The 19,811-nt window shown below is 34.0% G+C and overlaps 2 protein-coding genes across 5 annotated transcripts; one reads left to right on the top strand and one right to left on the bottom strand.

The window, feature by feature from the left end:
* Positions 1–6: 6 nt before the first annotated feature.
* On the top strand, positions 7–7,074 carry LOC105319023 (apoptosis inhibitor 5). Of its 2 annotated transcripts, XR_004601073.2 has the most exons (14): positions 7–195; positions 462–623; positions 895–1,060; positions 1,337–1,488; positions 1,650–1,790; positions 1,993–2,058; positions 2,293–2,487; positions 3,211–3,389; positions 3,536–3,629; positions 4,117–4,236; positions 4,407–4,447; positions 5,673–5,818; positions 6,035–6,331; positions 6,441–7,074. XR_004601073.2 is itself a non-coding variant. In XM_011416393.4 (13 exons), exons 1-13 carry the CDS (start codon positions 127–129, stop codon positions 6,109–6,111), a joined length of 1,608 nt encoding a protein of 535 aa, XP_011414695.2. In that variant the 5' UTR covers positions 7–126; the 3' UTR covers positions 6,112–7,074. The 2 variants fall into 2 exon arrangements, 1 of the variants encoding a protein (XP_011414695.2); XM_011416393.4 differs by having other exon boundaries at positions 6,035–7,074.
* Positions 7,075–7,390: 316 nt separating this feature from the next.
* On the bottom strand, positions 7,391–15,489 carry LOC105319022 (centriolar satellite-associated tubulin polyglutamylase complex regulator 1). Of its 3 annotated transcripts, none has more exons than XM_011416390.4 (10): positions 15,349–15,489; positions 15,064–15,166; positions 14,742–14,872; positions 14,197–14,281; positions 13,794–13,879; positions 13,211–13,403; positions 12,901–13,010; positions 11,664–11,718; positions 10,955–10,984; positions 7,391–8,011 (listed from the first exon to the last, which is right to left on the bottom strand). In XM_011416390.4, exons 1-10 carry the CDS (start codon positions 15,392–15,394, stop codon positions 7,753–7,755), a joined length of 1,098 nt encoding a protein of 365 aa, XP_011414692.1. In that variant the 5' UTR covers positions 15,395–15,489; the 3' UTR covers positions 7,391–7,752. The 3 variants fall into 3 exon arrangements, with proteins under 3 accessions (XP_011414692.1, XP_065941911.1, XP_011414693.1); XM_066085839.1 differs by having other exon boundaries at positions 15,064–15,162; XM_011416391.4 differs by lacking the exon at positions 10,955–10,984.
* Positions 15,490–19,811: the final 4,322 nt, after the last annotated feature.

Genomic DNA, 19,811 nt, shown 5'->3' with positions numbered 1-19,811 from the left:
ACCTAAATATTTCAACTTCCGGTCGTTAGACCCACGCTATCAATCAAATATTTAGCTGATCATAAGAAGATTTACTTTATATATTTACCTCGTTTCATGGCAAAAATTACAGCTTAAGGACTAACAATGGATGCAATAGAAACTATGTACCAAAACTTTGGCGTTTTAGCGGACGCTAAAGAAAAAGCAGGAGAGGTATAAAAGACGGTCGACAGATAAGCTGCTAATCTTACTCAAACCGGCATTTTGTTTTTCTTGTTATAAAAAAGCGAAAGTAGAAATACAGCTTATTCGTCGTTTATTTTCTTTTTTTCCCCAAATGCTTTCTTAGATTAAGTAAAGTTCTAACCATAAGCATTTTGTTACATTGAGATTGGAGCTAAAACAACAATGGTGTTAATTGCCTTCTTTTACTCTTCTATATCTGTTTTATTTTTGTGGGGTTTTTATGTTTGATATAGCATGAAGAAGAATTTTTGTCAATTCTGAATGCTGTAAAGGGATCACCAGGAGAGAAAAGATTAGCTTCACAATTCATCACACGCTTCTTTAAGTATTTCCCAAGTCATGCGGGCACTGCCATCAACGCTATGTTTGACTTGTGTGAGGATGATGATCCCATGGTTTGTATACTATTGAAGTTATTTTTATTTCACCTACTTTACCCTCCATGATTGTACATTGTCATCTTTCATTTGTAAAATACTGAACATATTAAATTTCTTCTGTAAAATAACAACCATTCTGCACTAAATTTGATGTGTAACAACTGTGAAGGTTCAGGGGAAACAAATTGTGAGATTCAAAGAACAGAATTCATCAAAATCTGATAGTTTTGTAATATAAACCATCAACGATAACAAATTTTAACAAAACCCTCTTTTTCCTTCATAGACTCGCAAACAAGCCATTAAAGATTTACCGACATTATGTAAGTCAGCCCCGGAACAGGTCTCAAAGATTGCGTCTGCTCTGACACAGTTGATGGGAACAGATGATGCCACTGAAAACCATCTCATACAAAGCTCCTTTCTCACACTTTTCAAATTTGATTCCAAAGGTATGTATTTGATTTTGACTATTTTCTCTGTAAATCATATATTGATACTTTTTAAGAGAAGGCCATATACAGCTAGATACTTTTGTTAGAACTTTGTAATCCAAACAAGCTCCTTAATCCTTATGTATACAAAAGGAGTCAAATTAACTTATCACTGATCTAAAACAAAAAATAGATTTTTACTTTTTTGTATACATATGTTTTGAAAATGTTCAGCTTGTGCAGTGAATAAATTTGTTGATTTCTATTGAGGAACTTGTACTTTTGTTTCTTTAGGTTCGTTAGATGGAATATTCAGTCAAATTTTGGGTGAGGATGAAACAGTGAGAGAGAAAGCAATCAAGTTTTTGGGAGCAAAAATCAAGACTCTACCAGAAGACACATTAGACAGTCACTCTGAGGAACTGCTCATCAACATGTGCAAAAAAGTGAGTGCAAGAAAGGGGGAAATTTCTTGACTCTAAAATCTAACCACATGAGTTTGCTTATTTTTAATAAATGCAGGTAAACGGAGAAACATACATCTACTTGATAAATTGAGCTTTGTTTTTAATCACAAGCTTATTAGAAATTCTATTCATTTTCCTAGGTGTTAGAGGATGTCACAAAAGATGAGTTTATTGCCATCATGGAAATCCTCAAATGTCAGAAATCCATGACAACAGTCCAAGGGAGACAACAGTTGGTGGACATTGTTACAGAACAGGCAGAACTAGATGAACCCTTTGTAGTATGTTCCAATGTTTACAAATTTTTTGTTTGACTTCTTTTAAGATTATAATACTTGAAACATTGAACAACAGTTCATTCCTAAAACTGCCAGAGAGACATCTATTTTCCATGGCCAAAAAAAAATTATTTTCATTTCCATTTATACTTTGTTTTGATCTGTCATTACAGTTACTTGATTGATGTGTGTTTGTATATTATAGGCATCAGATCCAGACTGTGTAGACAGACTCACTCAGTGCATCAAACATGCAGCTCCTCTGTTCTCTGTAAGACAACAATTCATCATTCACCAGCATTAATTTTCTAGAGACTGTGTAAACTTGATTATAAATGATACATTTTACTGTAAGCATTTATTTTTATGATAGTGTTTAATGATTTGGGTGTGTGTGCATTTTATTTTGTACTCATTAGTGTGATTATTTTTTTTGGGGGGGGGGGGGTGTTTTTTAATAAAGTTTTACAATTTATAGATGCACGATTCTCTTGTTTTTTGACAGAAAAACGTCCACTCTAAAGCCTTCGTGGGCTATATTTGTGATAATGTCTTGCCACATATTGATCAGCTGGCCAGTCCTGAAGATGGAGTTAATGGTAAACTGGAGTTGCTGAAACTGATGGCAGAAATCTCAGAATTCACCGGGGAATTGGAAGACTTAGAACAGCGTCTTAAGAACTTGTATGATTGTCTGATTGTGAGTATAACTGTTCCCTAATGTTAATTTTTTTACAGCTAATGTAGATCTGAGTTCAGCGTTCTTTCTCTACTTTGCAAACAATCTTTGGAAAAAAAATAAAATGAACCAATTTTTCCAAATTTAACCAAAATGATTTTACAGTTATGATCTAAATTCAACAGTCACAGGGACCCTTTAAAAATGTTGAATGATTACTGTGTTGTGCCCATTAAATGAAGGTATTGCATACATGTATGGTTTTTTTTTTTAACCATGTTTAATCTAAGTTTATAAGCTACCAGGTCAGATATAATGCTATAATAAGTTAACCTTAATGTCCTTATGCATCCCTTGTTCAATGTATTCTTGCATTTATATAAATCCAGTATTTTGAGTATGGTTAAAGCTGTATATACTTTAACCATAATTATGTGCTGGTAAATGAAGTTTTGATGTACTTACATGTATGGTTATTTTGATATAGAAGAATCGGAATGTTTTATTACATCAGAAACACAAAACACGTGTATTTGGTATTGCAAAGACATGAACACTACCCAGTAAAGTGTCATCCGCAGCCATTGTAAAACATATAGAAGTAGTAATATTACTCTGTTTAAATTTTCTACATTTAGAAAATGTACTCTGAATAATGCTTTCAAAGAGTAGCTGGAGGTAGTAGACCTAGTCAGTGTGTAGCAACACCCATTCATAAGTGGAGGATCTGTTCTTTGTTTTCAGTCTTACATGCCCCTTCCCCCAGAGGAGGAGAATGAGGATGAGTCAGCGAGTGGGGAGCCAAAGCTAGCATTCTCCTCTGTGGAGTGCCTCATGTACGCCTTCCATCAGCTCTGTCGCAAACAACCCAGCTTTCTGGCTGCCGAGGAAAACGCAGAAAGGTTAAAAGACTTTAAGATAAGGTGAGTTGGGTGCTAACATTTTGTATTGTATCTACATTTAATAAAGTTGGTTGCTTACATTTTATCTACATTTCATAAGAAGTTGGTTGTAATAGTTGATGATTCATTATTCCAGTTGTTCAGTGTGCATGTTCTCTCTATTTCAGATTACAGTATTTTGCACGAGGGGTGCAGGTTTATATAAAGCATCTTAGAATGGCCCTTCAGGGTAAAACAGGAACTGAATTAAAAGAAGAAGAGGTAAAATATCTATCTCAAGTTTTCTAACATTGTTTTAAGATGGGTTAACATAATCTCATAAATTCTTTGAACTTCATTCCATTGATCAGATAATCTAAACAAGTTAATTCTAAATCCCCTGATAAATTGTACCTCTTAGTATTGGTGATTTTATTATACACTGTACTATTGTAACTTGCAACCAAAAATGTCAGTGTAGTGCAAAACTAAAACTACAACACATTAACCATTTGAGAAGCTGTTACTGTAAATTCGTAAATTTTTGCAAGGAATGAATATTTGTTAAAAATCATATTCTCCCCGAATTTTTAAAACTGCACTTTTATTTTTCTGACAGTTGTTAAATTTTTTAAATTGTAACAAAATTTGGGACAAAAGATTTGATGGAAAATAGCAAAATTGCAGAATTTAGTACTTGCATAAAATAAGGAATTTACAGCATTTGAAGTATGCCAGTACAAGTAGCAAGTTATTTGATCACTTGTAGAACAAGATGAAGGTGGCAGCTCTAAAGATTACATCCAACATCAACACAATGATTAAAGATTTGTTCCATAGTCCTCCATCTTTCAAGTCTGTTATCACATTGTCATGGAAACCTTTGGTGGTGAGAATTAAGTGTTTTCTTACATTCGTTAACTAATAAAATATTTAATACATGTAATTGACTTCATATTTTTGATTGCATATGTTCAAGTTTTGAATGTTAACAAATTATGAATACATTTACATTATGGTTAGAAAGCAAATCGAACCTATTACTTTATCACTTTGTAGAAACCTGTTGAAAAAGTAACGCCAACAAAAACAGTAGCTGGGTAAGTTGATGTAGATTGTAGAATACTACATACTGTGGAATCATTAAAATTCGTTGTGGCTCAAATTTTGTGGTATTCGTAGATAGTCCTCAACCATGAATTTTACATCCACGATAAAAACAAAACAAATTATGAACGAAGTTTTGGGAGTATATAGGAATCACCTTGTCAGTCCGTCCGTCTGTCTGTTCAATTCGTGTCCGGTCCATATCTTTCTTGTGGAGAAACATTGGAAGTTCTTACTTTACACAAAGATTGCTTATGACCTAAGGGTGTGTCATGACCTTGACCCAAGGTCATTTGGTCAAGGTCAAGGTCACTGGCAGAAAAAGTGCAAAATTCGTGTCCGGTCCATATCTTTTTAATGGAAAAACACTGGAAGTTCTTACTTCACACAAAGTTTCCTTATGACCTAAGGTTGTGTCATGACCTTGACCAAGGTCATTTGGGCAAGGTCAAGGTCACTGGCAGGAAAAGTGCAAAATTCATGTCCAGTCCATATCTTTCTTAATATGGAGAAACCTTGGAAGTTCTTAATTCACATCAAGATTGCTTATAACCTGAGGGTGTGTCATGACCTTGACCCAAGGTCAATTGAGGAAGTTCAAGGTCATTGTGTAAAAAAAATCGGACTCAGTATACCAATAATTCAAAATGTTTATAAATTAAATGGCTGCTTGACATGTGGAATTTTGTTTGATTCGAGTCCTGTTTGTTAACATAAGGATGCAAATGTCCTCGTGCATTAACAGATAACTTGAACTAAAATGGAATTTAAAGAATAGAAATTACTTTGTGTACTCATATTAGCATTAATAGTTTCAAAAAGTAGAGCAGTTGTTATTTATAAAAATGGACGGTGAAATAGAATCATCCAATAGTTTCTATAATAGAAAAAATACGAGTTATGATTTTTTCTTAGCGGGGGGTATCAATTGTGAGCTTGCTCACAGTACCTCTAGTTTTTTTACTGAAACTGAAAATCGACGCATCCACAAAATTACATCCTCACAAAATGCCAAAAAACACAATCCATGAAGATTGCCCCCCCCCCCCCCCCCCCGAATTTAAATGATTCCACAGTATTATACATATACTGTGTGCTGATATTATTCCCATTCTAATGATGTAAGTGCACTATCATTATGTTAAAAGTCTTATTAATGCATGTACATGTAGGATGAGTGTAATTGTGTCTCAGTATTGATAATGTTTATATTTTTAGACAAAAGAGAACCCCTATCACATTTGAGACCAATGGGGCTGGTGGCAAAAAGCCACACAAACAAGACAGATCCATCTATCATCCTCCAAGTGGAAAGTTCAGTGAAAAAGCAGGCACCTTTGAGTCAAACGAGACCAGATCCCAAGGTAAAAATCACAAAATAATTTTCCTTATTCATTATTTTTTCCAGGAGAAAAACTGGTCAATTTACCTTTTAAAATTTTCATTTTCTAAAAACACATTTTAAATATGGCTTAAAAAGTATGATTCAAAAGTTACTTAAAATATTTATTATACATGTACATGTTTTGGCATTTTATCAGTTTTGATTAATATTTTTGATTGTGATTGTTTTATTTCAGGCCAGAGAGGAAGAGGAGGAGGAGGAGGCTACAGAAGAGGAGGATGGAGGGGAAGAGGGCGTGGTCAGCGATGGTGATTGAGGACCAGTGAAGAGGACCGATAGATGAACACAAACTTAGCATTCATTTCACTCTGTATCAGACTCTTTGGACATTTCTACAGCGGTAGCACATTGTACTACCCAGCTTAATTTTTTAATAACCAGAAACTGATGCAGAGTAAATGAATACTAAATTTCTTTTCTTCTTGACAACGAACCGAATGGAGTCCACTACCTATGTTAAACTACAAAGGCCGTAAGTTGTGTATCGCAAGCAAACCATTTTCTTTCTACAGATAAATACATTAATATATAATTCTTTTGAAAGTTAAGATACACAACCTGCGGCCTTTTTGGTCAGTTAGTGTTTCAGGTCAACGTTGGATCAGATACATTTTATTATTACTAGTATCCATCTTATTTGATCCTTCTGAAGGAGTTTGATAAGAAATGTCTTGTACATTTGTGGAAATACAAGGAAGCTTTGTATCTGAGACCAATGGTCACGTCAATAAGAAAGGAGATATTACGAACGTATGTTTGACTCTTGTTTACATTGTGGGTTACTATTATTTCTTGGAAACACGAAATTTTTGATGATATAGATAAAATACAAGGATATAGATTTATTAAACCCAATTTGATTTTTGAAACAACAAGAATCGTGTGTGATTTGTGAATAGAAGGGACTAATTTATGTTATTCTGATGGCTATGTTAAAATTAAGCTCTTTCAATGAAGTTGCTAGTTTAATGCTGGTTTCACATTTTACAAATACTTAAAACTGCATTAAATTGTTTGCATTTAATAGCTTTTTAAAACAGATTTAATTAAAAGTATTTATGGATGACAAAAATCATCATTTTGTATTCAATTTCGTTTTGTGTTTTATTACCCATTATTAGACATGCCTTTAGATGGCATGTATGATGTTTATTGTGGGGAAAAGTTCATGAACGTGCACCTTGTATAAAAGAGGAAATAAATTTTAGAAAGTATGATTGTTTTTATGTTCTATCTTTTTAAAATACAATGGTACATGCCTGTTATTCTTGCATTAAATTTGAAAGTCTTCCCTGCTAAGTATTAGTACCGGGTAGTCTGGAAACTAGATCCAAGCCCATGGTTTCTGTGAATCTTTTTATATTATTCGTGGGTACATATGTCAGAGTATCTTGGCCTATTATTTCTAACACTCCATGGTATGGACAATTGCTTAATAGCCACCAGATTATTAAATAGTTATACACATGTATTTATCATATGACAACATTAAAACATTATATATGTAAATTCACAACAAATCCAAAATGAATTAATGGTATAATATGGTTTTAATTAATGCACAGAAAACCAGAACATAACAATCTCCATTAAGATTTTCACAAACGCATATATGCTAACAAATCCAATTATTTCTGCTGTGGATAAAGTATATTGCTTGGTTTTTAAACCACAGTACTTTGGAAGAAAACTGTATAATTCACTTGTACATGGATGTACAAACATAAACATGCATGAAAAACTTGACTTGCATGCAATTTTTAGTGTGTTCACAAAACATGTACATGTAAAAATGGATGTAGTGGCACTAAAATAAACAATGCAAGGGAAGTATTCCGTTACATAATGTGATAACAATAAATAAACTTAATCTTATAAAGCTCCATGGTGGGCTTAATTAGTGTCTGAGGAATCGTCCGTGTCGTCAGAACTACTCTCATCTGTACTGTCTTTTTTCACAGTCCCCCTTTTAATCTTCATCGAGTGGTTCACTGCCCCAGTGCGTGACGGTGGGGTTTTTCGTTGATTGGCTGAGGGGGGTCTCTGAGTGGGGTACACATTCTGAGGGGCATCTGAGGGGGTGGTGGCAGAAATGGGGTGACCCTTGGACTTGCTGCTAGCTGTGGTACTGTTACTTAATCTTACTGTGGGGCTAAATGGAAGAGAAGAAAGCCATGAATACCCAAAGCAAATAGCTTAACTATTGGAAACATGTTATCATGCCACAAATGCATGGCGTGTCATTATGTCAGTTGTACATGTCAATTCATTTGATAAATTTTACATTTGTGTTGCATTCAACAGGTCATGTCACATCAAACATGTTGTAGAGTTGAATCTAACATGTCATTTAAACTGAACAGTGTCAACAAGTACTAGCTAATATTGTTACCAATAATTAACATGTCAGACTATACACTTAAAAAACATGTTAATAAACACATATTTTACTATTAACATGCATGCAATAGCTACAAGTTACAGACTTGGACACTGTTTATATATATAAATGAAATTAATATAGATCTATGCCATTCAAAACTGGAATAAACAATACCTACTTAAGACTGTACATGTACCGGTAATAGCTTTGTATTGTACTTGTAAGCAGGTAGCTAACTAAATATTGTCTGTAATTAGCCTTCATCATTTTGAACGTAATACCAATTAACGCACAAAAAATCTGAATGATTCTCTTTTTCATACACACTGTGCGAAAGAAGTTTATAAATTACAGAAATATACGTGTTAGAATGGTGAACAGTGATCTGGAAATTAGAGAAAAGAAATTACACATGTTTGATTAAAACTCTATGCTGTCCATCCCTCAGGTGATTTAATGTGATCATTTTGTAGGTCTAGAGTTGCATTTTACACCTTAAATTAAATTTTATTGATTCTTATCTTATTATATTCTATAACTTAATAGGCATCAAAATCCCTTCAAAAGAAGCACCTATTAATTGATATTAAATGATACCAGTTTGCTGAGGGATATAGACATTGCATAATTTTTTTTAATTGATAGAGGAGATTCACAATATGAAAAATTGATTAAAAGTGAAAAAAAATACATATATGGACAAAATATGTAAACTTAACAAGAGGCCTATGAGCAAAATTGCTCACCTGAACAACAATTATTGAAGTGAGTAACTATATGGTTAATTACTTACTCAAACAAATGGTTCATAGTTTGAACAAACTTAAATTGGGTTCATTTGAGGAAAGTTATGTAATCTGATTATTGGTTCTGAGAAGATTTTTTGAATATTCAGGCCACTATATTTATCATTTTCTACATATTTGATTATATCTATAATTATCTCCCCTTTCCATTATTTAAACAAACTTAAAAGCTGTTCATGTTTTGTGAAATTATCTCAGTTAAGTTCTGGAGAAGAAAATGAAAACGTAAAATGTTAAAGCCAAAGCTAACACTTACAGACACATGACAATTAAATTTTGATCAGAAAAGCTTATTTTAAGGCTTGGGTATTATAACTAAAATCCTTGCTTAGTGGTTAATTTTAAAAGAAGTACATGTATTATAAGGCTAAAAAGAACATTTTAAATAAATCAAAACTGAAAGATTCCCTCCACCAAAACCTACAGTAGATAAAAAGCAAGAGTTAAAGCATCAAATGGTTTTAAAAGTCTTTCTCTTTACAGTTAATTCTAGACTATCAAGTACATGGAATATGTTGTACCGGTACTTAAAAAAAAGAAGGAATTCCACAAGAGGCACAGATAATGTCCCATGGACGAATAATACATTATTAACCCACTTATCGATAGTACCGTACAGAATGTCATGAACAACAAGAAAAATGTGGACATTTGGTATAAAGAAATTGTATGGATTCACTTCATGTATTTAAAAATAGGTTGTTACATAAAAACCCATAAAACATATAATCTTTGGAATAGCTATATTTGTTATTACTGGTACTTTGGGTGGAGATTTTTTTTTCTCGACTGTAAAGTTCTACAACATACTACAAAGAGGATGATTTGATTATACCAAACTAAAACAAATACCCCACCCTGATCAAAGTCATTATTTACCATCGGTGCGCTCACTGTGAAAATTGATAAGAGAAAGTACAGAGCAATGAACTTGAGTGAAATGTTTGTGGGGTGAAGTTGCTCACTTTATGAAAACAATGAACTTCGAATGTAAAATAATCTTAGCTGAAAATAACTACCATACCATACATTGTCATTTGTACAATCATATTGTGAACATACAAATTAATAATTTTTTTAGGACCAAGTAATGGTGAGAGACGGTAAATTCAATTCAGTGACAAACTATGAACCATGTCAGGTTTGTATTATATACAAATAATACAGACAAGCTTTTAACCTGAAATTCAAATAAATTATGTCATATATCAAGAAACGGTCACACAACAACATAGAGAGGGGAATGACGTATAATTATTCCATAAAGCTTGTGAACAGGTGCTTGTAAGAATTCACTCCATGTGGTGTAACACTTCAACAAGGGGGGAATTATATGTATATATGGTACAATAGGGTATAGAGCTAGTATATATATATACAGAAATCATAAGAAGAGAGAGAGAGAGGACACTGCCTCTGAGTTTGTAAGTTAGTCTTTAATGTCTAGACTTATTCATCTAGCGCACTATAAAATAATGTTAAAATTATTATAATTAAAGGTAAATTCTACTAATATGTGTATTAATTGGCATTATATTTCTGCATTTACTACATGGTTAACTACACTATTCATATTACATGTCTTTTAATCCATAAATCAACTTTCAACAACATTCTCTATCTTGGCATTTCTCAATCTCCCCTTCCCAATTCCTTCCCTAATTTTAACTATATTATAAAGCTTAATTCAATTTCTATTAAAGCTCTCTGAAAATTGTACAAAATGTATCTCTGCTTAGATATATCCACATCTAAAATGATCTCAAATAAAGCTCTTACGAAATTTTCTGATTTGAAATCGTTTGTTAATAAACAACATAACACAAAAAAGACAGGAAACTGGTTTGTTCTCCTTTTCTTTTTAGTATGAACTGTGCAATAAGAACTTGCGTTTGCACAAAATTACCTGACATGATTTTGAATGGCCGCCTCTTGTCTGAAAACAGTCATCAAAATTATCAACACATATGGTATCAATACAATTGAAAATCAGTAAGGTATGACCAAATTCACTGCAAAAAACTGCAAGTGGTATTTCAAGCATGCAATATTGTTGGTTTTAGTTGTCAGAGCAAATGGCAACCCAATACATGCAATTTTGATAGTGCTTAAAACATGCAGTTGAAGAAAGTTGGGGTCCTTTGTGTTATTGACTTGTTTATAAGATTTTGTGGCTGTTAAAAAAATAACATTAGGTGAACATGCAGAGTGTTTGAAATATCTTTAATCTTTGAAGGATATGGAGAAGTACATGCAATACAAAATCTAACAGCAAATTCACACACTTTTAAATTTTTAATTAAAGTTAAAATAATATAAAACTGTTCTCATTGTTAACTCTGCAACCCAGCACAAGGGGTCTTGTTCTAAATTAAATCACTTCAAATTCACTCAATGAAAATCATTACATAAAGCACAAATACTTGGATCTAAAATGTTCAACCACTGGACAGGTTAGTGGGTACCGGTTAGAACCCCCAGCACTGAGCTGTATGGTGGGGAGTGTTAACGCTGTGAGTTTATACACGCACACCAAAGTCTCAACTAATCCAGATTATGGAAAAAATTTTGTTCTGTGCAGAGGTTAGTTAGTGAAGTTATTAGAGAAAGCTTACACTGTCAAATCAGCATCCGCTCCTTCCAGCAACTCCGCCTTGGATGGCAGTCGACCTGAAATTTCAAAATCAGGCTGAATAAGTTTTTATACCGTAAAACACGGTTATAGCGAACATGCTTATAATGAATTAATGCTTACAGAGAAGTGACTTTCATTCCCTGTGACTTTCTTACATGTTGTAAACTTGATGGATATACATATAACAAAATGCGCTTATAAAGAAATAAAATCGGCCGTACCTAACACTTCGTTATAAGCGTGTTTTTTAGAGAAAACTATACAAAACCTGTATGAGTTTTCTATTCTTAAAGAGAGAGGGTTGTCAACCCTTGATATCACTCGCACTGGGTAACTTAATACAATACCGGTATGTTTCCTTCAGCACAAAAAAATGCAATAGGTACATATTAAACATTCAATCTAAAAAAAACAAATATAGAATTCCTGGTCCCCCGCCGGTCAAGCAGTATACTAGTATACTGTATATGAAATTGCAATATTTTCAAACATTCAGGGCTGTTCCAGAATTAAATGTGTGGGGAGGTTGGGAGGAACATTTTTTTACCTCCACCACCCACTTTTTTTTTCTATTTTTCCTGTTGCAAATATATCCAAAATACTACAATCTAAAAGAACTTGACCAAAGTATTAGGGATATAAACATTTGGTATAAATTTAATGAAAATCCGTCAAAATTTGTAGGAATGAGAGCGCTTACAAGGTCACAAAGTCCCATAACTCCAACAAAAAGTATCAACCAATGCTGATTTTCGAACTTGACCAAGGTAATAGTGGTATAAACATTTGGTATAAATTTAATGAAAATCCGTCAAAATTTGTAGGCATGAGAGCGCTTACAAAAATGTATGAGAGAGCTTACAAAGTCCCATAACTCCAACAAAAAGTATCAACCAATGCTGATTTTCGAATTTGACCAAGGTAATAGTGGTATAAACATTTGGTATAAATTCAATGAAAATCCGTCAAAATTTGTAGGCATGAGAGCGCTTACTAAAATGTGTGACGGATGGAAACACGGACGGACGCCCGGCATTTCTATGTCCCCGCTCCGCATTGCGGCGGGGGACAAAAATCACTGTCTTGCTTGTTTGATATCTCCAGTGATGAAGATTGAATTGAAATAATATTTATCAAAATTTAAATACACAAGTTTTCTGTCTCTGAATGTAAAGCAGTCCAGAGTTGCACAGTAACGGTGTAACCTTTATCCATACCTATGTGTTCATTGATTCGTTCACTTTTTGCTATAGCCATTAGGAAGCCATAGAATGATACTCTTGGGATGTTAAACAAGATTTCTTTCAGGACATTCACAGGAGGAGTGCTGAAAATTTAAAAAAAATATATATTTTCTTTATATACATGTAACACAAACTGAATTATAAACACAAATACATGTATTTCCTCAGTAAGAGAAATCAACAGGTTATAAGCAATCACAACATCACTAGTACCTACACAACAAATACATGTCCTTTCTACAAGGCAATTGTAACCATCCATTAACAGAGCAGATAAACTCACCTGAAGTTAGACCTATCACAGAGAGGGTATATTGCACGGAAGTACTGGGTGGCGTCCACCCCGTCCCCAGGGTGGTGACTGTTCTGGTGGACCTTTGTGTCATCACTGCCTGAGGGGACCACCACAGGGTCCCTGGGGCTCCTCTGGGTCTGGTGCAGGGACTGGTACATCTCGTGACTCTTCTCAATGAATTCTGTAAGAGAGTTATTTGTGGTAGCTTTGACTTACACTTTGGCCCATGAGCTTTGTTCAAGGTCATAACAAACCCTTAATCCTAACACACTCTTTGGGCGAAATAATGGTATTTGCCAGATAATGCCACTTGGAGTGCACATAAACTAAGGACAAAAATATTACAAGGAGATAGTTTTTAACATTGTTCTATATATTTGGTTCAAGGTCAATGTACCCCCTTGTAGCCTATTAAAAGTTTCAGCCAGACTTGTCCAAGGGGAGAGAAAATATATTTCTCTGATTGATTGACAAACCAATGACACTTGACATAGATTTTAGGCTCTCATCGAGCAGGATGAATATACATGTTGATGGCAGGTTCCTGAAATCAGTAATAATGTATAATTACCTTCAAAATAAAACTGCACTTGGAAGGCGTAGATAAAATCAGAAAACGAGATCAAGCAGTCCAAAGCATCATCTAGTAGAATTATTCTGAAAGATTATAAAAGGAAACATGTTACTATAACTTCATTAATCATCATATTGTAAGTTACAGAACAAAATGCATAATTCAAGGGAAGTTTACCTAGGAATTTTCCAACATATTTCAAAATATATTGAATAATTTCAAATAAGGAAAATTGTTCAAGAAATATTTACTAAGAGCTCAGATATACTTTCCAATTACACAGCATATGATTTAGGATATTACTCAATTAAGCTTTCAATATAAAAAATAAACAAAATGGAAATGAGTCATATTGATTAACACATTCTTAACATTCAGATGGAGTTTATGTATAACTTACTTGGCTGTTTTTTGAACTGGTTCAAAAGGAAAGTCTGAACAGAGGAGGGACAGCAGAGAATGGTACTCCTGTATACTTAATAAATCTGTAATGATACACATGACAATAAGAGTCATGTTGAATATTATCCACATATTTGTTTTACAATATAGGTAGACATTTGATGCAACTGTAGATTTGCAGGTATATTACCGTACATTTGTTTTTATATATTAATACATCTAAAATTGAGTGTGGTTTTCAATAAGAAATTTAGCTCTCATATTTAACTGAGAATGAGTCCTTTCTTCACAAAACATTTGAGTCAAAAAACTGATTAATATACGTTGCATTAAAGGTTTGATTTCCATTTCAGGATATGGAGAAAAGTGCAATATAAAATGAAAAAAAAATATTCTTCTTGCTAAGGATTAGTAGTAGCAAGATAAAGATTTCTCTGCGATCCTTGTCTGGTTTGAATATAAAAACACTGACCACAGTTATGTGATGTCTCAATCAAGAAAAATAAAACCTGTAAAGTAAAGTAAACCTGAAGTAACAAATACCTCCTTTCTTTCCTATTTGTCGGTAGCATTTCCAGAAAAGGCGAACAAATGATGCTCTGTTGTGTGGTGTTGCATGGATGTAACTGTATTCTCTGAACATTGTGTGGTTTCCATCTCTGACACTATTGAAACTAAAAAGTAAAACTTGTAAAATTATTATTAAGAATCTTTAAGTTACTTATAAATTTGATAATTGATTTTGTGGATCTTTTTAACAATTGAATCTACACGAAGTTAGTATTTTAGCAGTACTGCCAGAATTGGTATACAAAAAAATATATTAATTTTAAATTATCATAGAAATGAATGCACATTGACTTACTATTCACATAAGAATTTAATGGGGTTGATTTTGGAGTTTTCCTCCCTGTGTTCTAACAATTGGGCAACTGCATCCTCCATATAAACAAGAACTTGATGCCTTGCTGAAAAGTAAGTCTATATTCTTATTCATAATACATGCAATGTGTGTGTGTGTGTGTGTGTGTGTGTGTGTGTGTGTGTGTGCGGGTGTGTGTGTGTGTGTGTGTGTGTGAGAGAGAGAGAGAGAGAGAGAGAGAGAGAGAGAGAGAGAGAGATTGTACGATATGGTTTGTTTTTTGCTTACCTAAGTACTTCTCAGTTGTCATTGAAAAACGATCGTCTGATGCCATTGTATTATATTTTATTTAAGACGTACATTAGTATTTGTATTCAAAATCGAAACAGAAAACGGTTTTACACGTCCAAGGAAATTGGCGGTTTTTGTAAAGTTAATGCCGACTACGCCGTATAATCATGATGTCATCATTCTTGATTTTTTTAGCCACCTGTCAAAGTTATACTACCATCAAAACCATTTAAAATGTTATATATATTCCCCCAACAGTCTGGGCGGACTCCGAAAAAGGAGTAAACTCCGAAAACGGAGTATTTGGCACCGTCATGCATTGCGATTTTCTCAACTTCCGTTTTGTAGCTAATGTAAATAATGGAGAGTTGCCTCCCTTTCCCGTAAAAACGTGATTGAAAAATAGATTAAAATCCTTCAGAAGCGTGAAAAAAAATATGGAAACGACTCAGAAATGATTAATCTTAAAATTATACCAGAAAAAACAGTGGAAATGTTTCGGTAAACAACAGGAAAAATACATACAAATATTAAAACTCATACGTGTTCGACCAGGAGTTATAAGATAAGAAAATCAGACTTCAAATTAAGACTTAGAAGTAAGGAAATTGAAAATTAAATGTTGCACTAATGAAAGTATTCAAGCCTTTAATATACATGATGTTTTTTTTTTTAAAATACGACAAAATTACGATGTATACAAGGTTTTAAGAAGTGCCGACTTGGCGAGTCAGCGCGTGATCAAAAGAACGGTGTATTGACTACAAACGGGATAAAAAAACTTAACAGTAATAGTGTATTTCACACCCAAGCACATAAATTATCTTTAATAATAGTGAAATCATGGGAAAAACATTAATTAATTCACTTTAGTGGCATCGTCATCGGAAACAGAATTGACCAACTTTGACAACAAATAAAATTTGATTTGCCCAACGAACGTATATTTTTGCCAAATACATTCTGTTGAAACATGTCTTATAAAGCATTTAAACGTATTTTCAGACCTGCATATGAATAATCCGCTTTGCACGATCAATTTTCCTGAGTGCCCTGTTTTCACGTAAAAATGGGATATTTTGATTAACTGCGCATGCGCCGAACTCCTTTTTCGGAGTATTTTTTCTTTTGAAAAATCGCTTCCGTTTACTCCGTTTTCGGAGTCCGCCCAGACTGCCCAAAGAGCTTGTCACAACTTGGACTCGCTGCAGGCGCCCTTAGTTTCCGGGACACCTAATATACGGAAACATTGTACATTTTCAAAGAAAATACCTACCTCATGTACAAATTGCGTTGTTTGATTAATATTCGAATTTTTCAAGTCGTGTCTTTTACGCTATTTCAAAAACACAAAATTTGGTAAAATGTTTCATTTAGATATAAAAAAATATTATTAAAAATATAGATCAAATATATATGCATCGGGTTCGGACTGGCTCTTTTAGTTAACCTGTTCCATGAATGAGTCGTAATAATTAACCAACTCATTTTCGAGAATATTAATTTCTTGTCTGATAATGAAAGAACCAAATTGTTTAGCATTTGGAGTTATTAAAACAGAGACCTTTGTACGAAAACTTAGTAATTTAAAGATGCTTGTGTAATTAACAAAACACAACATCGTTAGTATGATTGTAATATTTATAAAACTTCATAAAAGGGCAGCGGTAAAAGCATGTACAGTGTATTTGCATTTCAATTACACATCAGAGTTCAAAAGCCCTGCTGTATTTTTCAAGAACAAAACTATTTAAATAAAGAGCTCTGAATTTTTATGTGGTTATTATTTGTTCCATTCAATTTTGTTGATTTGTTGACTCGAATGGTTTCCGTCTCTTTTAAAATTGTTTGCTTGCTTTTTTTTGGGGGGGGGGGGGGATGTGGGTGTGGGGTGGTATTCGTAACAAAAATATCCTAACCATGTACCACAAGTTTGTTATTGTCATGGGGTAATTTTGAAATTGATTTCAATTTATATTTTAATGGGGTGGTCAATGAAGATAGGTGCGAATAAAGCGTGCAAAATGCTAGCTGCAGGTCTGTAGCCCATGGTCTGAAAAAAATCGGATGGACGACCCTGCAATAATTGTATAATATATACGATATTGTGTCAAAACAGTATCCATGAATATCCAAGATCATGAAGTGATTTTCACATATGATAAAGGTGGTCTCATGTGATGCCTCGTCTCAGTGAGCTAAATTTGTAATTACCCATGTTTAATAAGTAGTACCGGTAGATATATATCAATGATTGTTTTCAAAAAGTACATATCAAAATGGTTATGCAAGATATTTTTCATAAAGACATTTAATCTACTCTAAACACGTGAAAACGTTTATATTTGTGCTCATTGGCAAAAAATGACTAATTAAGTTCAAAAGCTGGTATATTTTTGATAAATTATCGGAAATCAAAATCCTAGCAATTTGCACACCTCTAATATATGTACAATTGATCTGCAAAAGAACAACTTCCTATCTTGAAAACTGTAGGAGGAATTATCCGTACAATGAGGATACCCTTTTGGCAGCCGCCCGCCCTTTTCACCATTTTAATAACCGATTTTTCCAAACTGGAAAACCCGTTTAAAAATAAGAATTTTCTTTATAAAGTCTCTCAAACGAAGTTTGGAGACTTGTTGTTTTTGTACAGTCTCTTCTTCTTTCCCGCTCTGAACTTGTCCGTCGCGTTTCTCCGAGATGGCTGAACAGAATTGTACAAAACTCTAGATAGGCATGCATATTTTCAATTCTCATATGATGTTCGGGGGGGGGGGGGTCAAAAGGTCGTGGGGTCTAACATTAAACCTTATGGGAAAATTCTTAGACTCTATTGTAAATGGTTATAACTTGAAAACGGACAAAGATAATAATATAGGGTTTTCAGAATCATATATTGACCGTTACAGGCAATATATATAGGGTTTATTAGATCTAACTCCTGGGGTCATCCCAACCCCAAAGGAATTGGAAATGACCATATATATATCAGAAACTGTTAGAATCCTGACCCCCTAAACAATATATAATCTTGTTCCATGTGTAAAGGGGAACCAAGTGGTATGTAGGTCCTGACCCCCCCCCCCAAAAAAAAAACAGGAAGTGCACAAATAACTTAAAAATGGTCAAGATCCCAACCCCTAAACCATATATATTCTTGCTCCTTGTGTCAAGGGCATCAAATGGTATGCAAGTCAATGGCCCTGGGGTTGGTCCTGACCCCCCTCAAATAGTAAGTGCACAAATAACTTGAAAATGGTCAAGATCCCCACCCCTAAACCATGTATATTCTTGTTCCATTTGTTAAGGGGTATCAAATGGTATGTACGTCATGGGCCCTGGGGGTAGTCCTGACCTCCCCTCAAACAGGAAGTGCCCTAATATCTTGAAAACGGTCGAGATCCCCACCTCTAAACCATATTATTTCTTGTTTATTGTGTTCAGGGGAATCACATGGTATGTAGGTCATTGGCCCAGGAGGTGGGGGGGTCCTGACCACCACTCCAACAGGAAATGCCTTGAAAACGGCTAAGGTCTCCATCCCTAAACCATATAAATTCTTGTTTTTTGTGTCGAGGGGCATCAAATGGTATGTAGGTCATTGGCCCAAAGGGTGGTTCTAACCCCCCACAAAAAGGAAGTGCCCAAATTTCTTGAAAACGGTCAAGACCCCACCCCTTGACCATATATATTCTTGTTCCTTGGGTCATGTTGGTTCACCTGATGTATAGTAAAGGAGCTGGGGAACATCATAAAACTTCAGAAATAAAAATAATCAAGTTCTAATTCTTATTGTCTGTGGAAGTTTGACCCATGTGGGTCATCCCTACTCCCAATGATGGCCTCGTTCGTTTGGAAGACTTACAATCGCCCCGATTAAAATTTCATCTTATGTTTCTAGCACTGTATTTTTGGTCTCAAAGGACAACTTAATAACATATTAATATCCCCAACACAAAGCGAATAAAATGGCTTTACAGCGACTAAACACTTATATTTCATACAAATGGACATGTTTAAATATAAATATAAGCATTGAATGCTTATTTTTGGATGTCGTTGGTCCTGTAACACACCAAGCGGTGCAGACAAATCATCATAGAGCGCTATTCAATTTGTCTGCACCACTTGGTATATTACAGAACCATCAACATCCAAAAATAAGCATTCTACGCTTAAATATATAATTATTCTGAGTTTATCTACAGATATTATAATGCTATTTAATGTGAATGTTGGAGAGTCTTTTCAACCTGCTGGCCTATGGCAAACAGTGAAAAATAAAAATTCTCCATTTCTTTACCTCCTATTCTTACATTTTTATGCACAAAATCATAAAAATGCCTTTGTCAGAGGATAGCTATACAACTAAATCTCTTTACAACAGAAAAGTCCTACATCTATCTTACACTGTCTCCCACTCAAAGACAACCAATTAAAACAATGAACAATTTCAA

Source organism: Magallana gigas, chromosome 5 (genome assembly GCF_963853765.1).
Source record: "Magallana gigas chromosome 5, xbMagGiga1.1, whole genome shotgun sequence".
In the NCBI taxonomy this organism is placed as follows: Eukaryota; Metazoa; Mollusca; class Bivalvia; order Ostreida; family Ostreidae; genus Magallana; species Magallana gigas.
The sequence above is the reverse complement of the archived record's forward strand: the minus strand, read 5'-3'. Positions and strand labels throughout refer to the sequence as shown.